General features: G+C 41.0%; 1 protein-coding gene across 1 annotated transcript; it reads left to right on the top strand.

Annotated features, from left to right (window-relative positions):
- LOC103982292 (serine/threonine/tyrosine-protein kinase HT1) lies at window positions 1–4649 on the top strand. Its single transcript, XM_009399184.3, has 4 exons — window positions 1–134; window positions 874–2234; window positions 3160–3615; window positions 4121–4649. The coding sequence occupies exons 2-4, from the start codon at window positions 1044–1046 to the stop codon at window positions 4418–4420; spliced, it is 1947 nt and encodes a 648-aa protein (XP_009397459.2). The 5' UTR covers window positions 1–134; window positions 874–1043; the 3' UTR covers window positions 4421–4649.
- Window positions 4650–5127: the final 478 nt, after the last annotated feature.

The following is a 5127-nucleotide window of genomic DNA, read 5'->3' as shown; positions in this document are numbered from 1 at the left end:
TAAGGATTTTCTTCTTCGTCACTTTAGCTATCTGGCGGCTACGGGAGGGCGGCGGCGGAGCGGTTCTTTGTATGCACCAGGTTGGGATCTTTCTGCGGGCGGATGCGGGTTGGGACTTGGCCTCCCTCTTCGAGGTTCTTCACCTCTTTCCCTTTGCATAATCTTGTCGTCGGTTTCTCTTCTTCCAAGATTTGTTCCTTTCCTGTGGTTCATGGATAGCCCGCGATCACGGTTTCGCCCGCCGTAGCGCAAAATAGGCGACTTTTATGATTATTTATTTCGTTGACTACCCGTGAGTCCTTTCGGAAAAGGAGCGATTTTGACGTAATTTGAGCTTTGTTCATCGAATGCCTTTCGTCGTTATCGAATTTGATCTTCGCTCTTTTCCCCATCACTGATGCAGAAAGGGCTTTTTCTTTATTCTTCTTCGTTTTTTTTTTGCAAAATTCATTAAAAAAAAAAGGGGAGCGATTTTGATGTGGTTTGAGCTTTGTTCATCGAATGCCTTTCCTCGTTGTCGAATTTGATCTTCGCTCTTTTCCCCATCACTGATGCAGAAGGGGCCTTTTCTTTATTCTTCTATGTTTTTTTCTGCAAAATTCATAAAAAAAGGAGCGATTTTGTTTCATTCCGTATGTCCATGCTGAGATGATGGTATGATGACGACGGCGACAACGACGACGATGAGTCGTTTACTTCTGGTCATGGAATACGACCTCTTCTTTACCTTTTCCAAATAAAAATCCCTTCTTGGAATCATTTCCTGCTTTTTTTATAGGATTTCCGAAAGGTATATGAGAGGTTGGGATCGCATCTCCTCCTCCCACTGGGGTTTTAATTTTGTTTCGTTGTGGGTGGATTCATCTGGTGCAGGGCATCATTCGAGTCTTCGCTTTGGTGTTCTTCGACCCAATCGGTGGACAGAAGATTTTGATATGGAAGAGACCGGAGATCCGGAAGCCCTTCCTTCGTTGGTTTTTGATGGGATTCGAGGCTTTGCTGCCGGGATTTGATTCATTCGGTGTGCTAATTGGTGGGCAGTAATGGAGGAAGACGGCAGCTCCTGGGTGAGGAGGGCAAAGTTCTCTCACACGGTTTGCCACAGGTTAGATTCTGCTAAGCTGCCATCGATCCCATTGCTCGTCTTATCTGAAAGTAGTCTCGAATTGAGGCCGAGAAGGACCGCAGAAGCATCAAATTTGGCTTCAGTTTCGTTGCCGGTCAATCGAGGTGCAGCACCGAAGGCAACAGGCTCGATCACTCATTCTACTAGCTTGCCATCATTGCATTTGTTGCTACAGGATGGCCATCATGGAATAAAGACAGAGAAGTCGAGCTCGGTGATTCCTACTTCTTTGCACTCTGAGCAAGTACCTAAGACAGGGGCCACAAATTTGATTCTAGAATCTTTAATCTCTCCTCGGAAAAGCGATAAACATCCTAATTTGAAGCCGAAGGGTTTGAGTAGTTATGAGTTTTCGAACTTTGCTTCTCATCCTGATCGAGAAACTAAGGTGAAACCAAAGAATTTGAGTCTGGGATCTTCTGCCTTCACTTCTCAGCGTGATCTAGATCAAAGATTGAAGCCTAGGTGCTCCAATTCTGGCACAACATTGTTTTCTCGGCCTTCAATTAAGTCTCACCTGAATTCTCATTCTCAGAAGTCTGGTACTTACATGGATTGGAAGAAGTTTAAACCGAAGCAGAGGTCTGCGTCTCCTCTACCAAGAACCTCCATTTCAGATGTCTTCAGAGAAGCTAAGGCAAAGAAGAAGAGGTTCTCAACTCCACCACCTAAGAGGAGAGGATCAGATAAGAGTGCCTTTAGCAAGTTGTTTTCGAGAGAAGTCCATGATCATGTGACCTTTCACTCACCACCTCCCGAAACAAGTCCTCTACATCACTTCTCGCTAATGAAAGAGTCAGACAAGCATGAGAGTCAGAAGGAGGCTTTATGGACGAGATATTTCGAACATGGTGGGGGGAAGGTAAATGCTGTCGAAGCTCTGGAAGAGTGGATGGTTGATCTTTCTCAGTTGTACCTTGGGCATAGGTTTGCTTCTGGAGCTCATAGCAAGTTGCATCATGGTATCTATAAGGATCAGCCAGTGGCAGTAAAGTTTATCAGACAACCTGATGATGACGAAAATGGGATGATGACTGCTCGCCTTGAGAAACAGTTCACGAGGGAAGTCACTCTTCTCTCTCATCTCTATCACCGAAATGTGATTAAGGTACTTCAATTATTTAATGCCTCTGTTTTGGGTTCTTCTTCGGTACGTTATTATACCTTTGGATAGAATGCGAAGGCGCACAATGATCTGACAACAATTTATCTTGCTTTGGATACATCAGTTGTATGCTGAACTACAATTACTCCTGAATTTTGTAAAAGGAAGAAATGTTATTTAAAAAAATGCATGTAAAACAAACACAAAACTTAAGGTTTTCTCATGAGTTTTTTTTTTTGGTCTTGTAATTTGCATTATTAGTTTGCTTGTCAATTTCTCATAAGTCATTGTATCTGTTTCTATAGGATACCAAGTGTGGATCTTATTATGTGAACCATGGACATTATTTCATGAGACTCTGATTTCCTTCATTTGGTTGACCATGCTTCAAAATTGATTTGTGGTCGACCGTTTCTCGGTAGTTGACCCTTGAAATATATGTCCTAAAGGCCATGATCTTTGCACGCTCTAGATTTTTCTTACGTTCCTACATTTGTAATAGAAAATACTTTATATACGCTACATTCTCAACTTTATGCACATTATGAGCACTTTCCTAATTCTCCTTGAATCTTTATCAAGGAATAAAAATAAATGCTTGATGTAACACTACTTTCTGGCTTTACAGAACAAGTAATGAATGCATATTGCATGGTTTGTAAAACTTCGATTGAAAAAATATAATCAAAACAATGTCCAACCTCTGAAAGATTCGACTGCACTGCAGAAAACAAATGTTAATATAGCAAGGAGTTTAGTTGTGTTTGATTATGCAGGGATTATAGCAGACTTTTTTTTGCATTCCAGTTCATGTTTTGACTTCAGCTAGGTTCTAATGCCGAGTATATATCCTTTTGCATTTTCTCTGTTATTCAGATGTTCCGTGATGTCCATCCTCATATCTTATTGTATATTTTCTTTGATGCAGCTGATAGCGGCATTTAAAAAACCACCAGTCTTTTGCATTATCACTGAATACCTTTCAGGAGGGTCACTGAGAGCATTCTTACACAAACTCGAACACAAATCTGTTCCTCTACAGAAACTTATTGTGATCGCTCTGGATATTGCACGGGGAATGGAATATATTCACTCGCAAGGGGTTATTCACCGGGACTTGAAACCTGAGAACATTCTTTTTGATCAAGAATTGTGTGTAAAAATTGCTGATTTTGGAATTGCTTGCGAGGAGGCTTATTGTGATACTTTAGCAGAGGACCCTGGAACTTTTCGTTGGATGGCACCTGAGATGATTAAACACAAGCCTAATGGACACAAAGTCGACGTCTACAGTTTTGGGTTGGTCCTATTGGAGATGGCAACTGGAAGTATCCCTTATGAGGAGATGACACCTATCCAAGCGGCTTTTGCTGTGGCTAATAAGGTATAATTTGCGACTTTGATTTTTACTTTCAATTTTCTCATCTCATCCTTTGCACATATGTAATGGACCTGCATAATTATTATCATGAATTTGTTCTTGCAAGCCTGCAGTTATTTTTGTCAGGATTTGTGGCACAGGGATCATTAGGAATTGTCAAATGGGTTGGTTGATGATGTTTGTGGCTTCTTTCTTTCCCTTTTAGAGATTGTTTTCAGTTAGAACTGTGTGTGCATCCTGGATTCATCATCTTTCTTAATTAGCTTTGTCGTATGTTACCGCCGTGCATGGACCATGAATGTGGTGTTATCTATAGTTTCTGCTTGAATCAATGAGGAAAAATAAATGTTACCATGCTTGATGTGTTGTCCTACAATAAATTCATGAAACATCAAGTTTCTAATCTTTCGATATCCTTCAAATCTGATGATACAAATGGATGATAGAAAGATAGCAGTTGGCTGTAGAAACTTATACATTCCTGATATGATCAATTGGTATTTGTCAGAACTTGCGGCCTGTTGTTCCCCCTGAGTGCCCGGCAGCCTTACGAGCCTTGATCGAGCAATGCTGGGCGCTCCAACCAGACAAAAGACCTGACTTTTGGCAGATTGTGAAGGTTTTGGAACAATTTGAGTCTGCTCTCGCTCAAAATGGCACGCTTGACACTGTTGCAAACATGAACTGCGAAGATCATAAGAACCGACTTCTTCACTGGATCCAAAAGCTCAAACCTACACATGCTGATGGGTATGGGTCAGGGCTTCTGATCACCAAGCTTTCGCCTTCCATGCCCAAACTCTTGTAGCGCTTGCTCGGCTCGTGCTACTGGATTTTGTTTCTTCACCGTGTAATCAACTATCTTGTCTGTTTTAGTACCACACCGGGGAAATCTGCATGAGTGACAATGTACATAGATTGACTTGTTGTTACTAGGATCCCATCCGTGTGGGGAACTATCACTGATCTAACCAACCATTCCCTGCTTGTTTAAGTTGATATGCAGAAGGTTCTTGTGGACTCTCTTTCAGACTTCATACTGTAACTATATGTGTGCATATGCAATTTTGTGTTGGGCAGCTGTGGCTCTGCAACATACTAATAATACCCAGCTATGTTGAGCTTCTCAGATCATTTCGAAGAACATTGGCTTCTTGGACATGACTGGTTGATCCTTTTTGCTATATAATTTGCCTGCTTGACACACATCTCATAAGTGGAACCATTCGAGAATTCAGTTCTATCTGATGAAGAGGCTTTTTATGTAAAGCAAAGTAGAAACAGTGTGGAGGCAAGAGAGAAATGCATGTCCTTTTAAGAATTTACCATTCCTGACAGATGACAATATGACCCTACATATTTCATGGATATTTCGAATTGAAGTTGTGCAGCTAAGTTTATCTATGTAAGGAGGTAAGAACTTAAGCTTTTCTATATATATATATACATATAAATAGTACTCTGAAGATTTTGGACTTTAGAGGGAAAAGCTTCACAAGATAAGTAAATCCCAAT

Source organism: Musa acuminata, chromosome BXJ1-4 (genome assembly GCF_036884655.1).
Source record: "Musa acuminata AAA Group cultivar baxijiao chromosome BXJ1-4, Cavendish_Baxijiao_AAA, whole genome shotgun sequence".
In the NCBI taxonomy this organism is placed as follows: domain Eukaryota; kingdom Viridiplantae; phylum Streptophyta; class Magnoliopsida; order Zingiberales; family Musaceae; genus Musa; species Musa acuminata.
This window is presented reverse-complemented; position numbering and strand designations above follow the sequence as displayed.

What these genes read in the sequence shown, in the direction of transcription:
- LOC103982292 (XM_009399184.3), top strand. Translation starts at nt 1,044, where the DNA reads ATGGAGGAAGACGGCAGCTCCTGGGTGAGGAGGGCAAAGTTCTCTCAC. An exon ending in ATCACCGAAATGTGATTAAG is followed by an intron (nt 2,235 to 3,159) that starts GTACTTCAATTA and finishes TCTTTGATGCAG; the next exon opens with CTGATAGCGGCATTTAAAAA. An exon ending in CTTTTGCTGTGGCTAATAAG is followed by an intron (nt 3,616 to 4,120) that starts GTATAATTTGCG and finishes GGTATTTGTCAG; the next exon opens with AACTTGCGGCCTGTTGTTCC.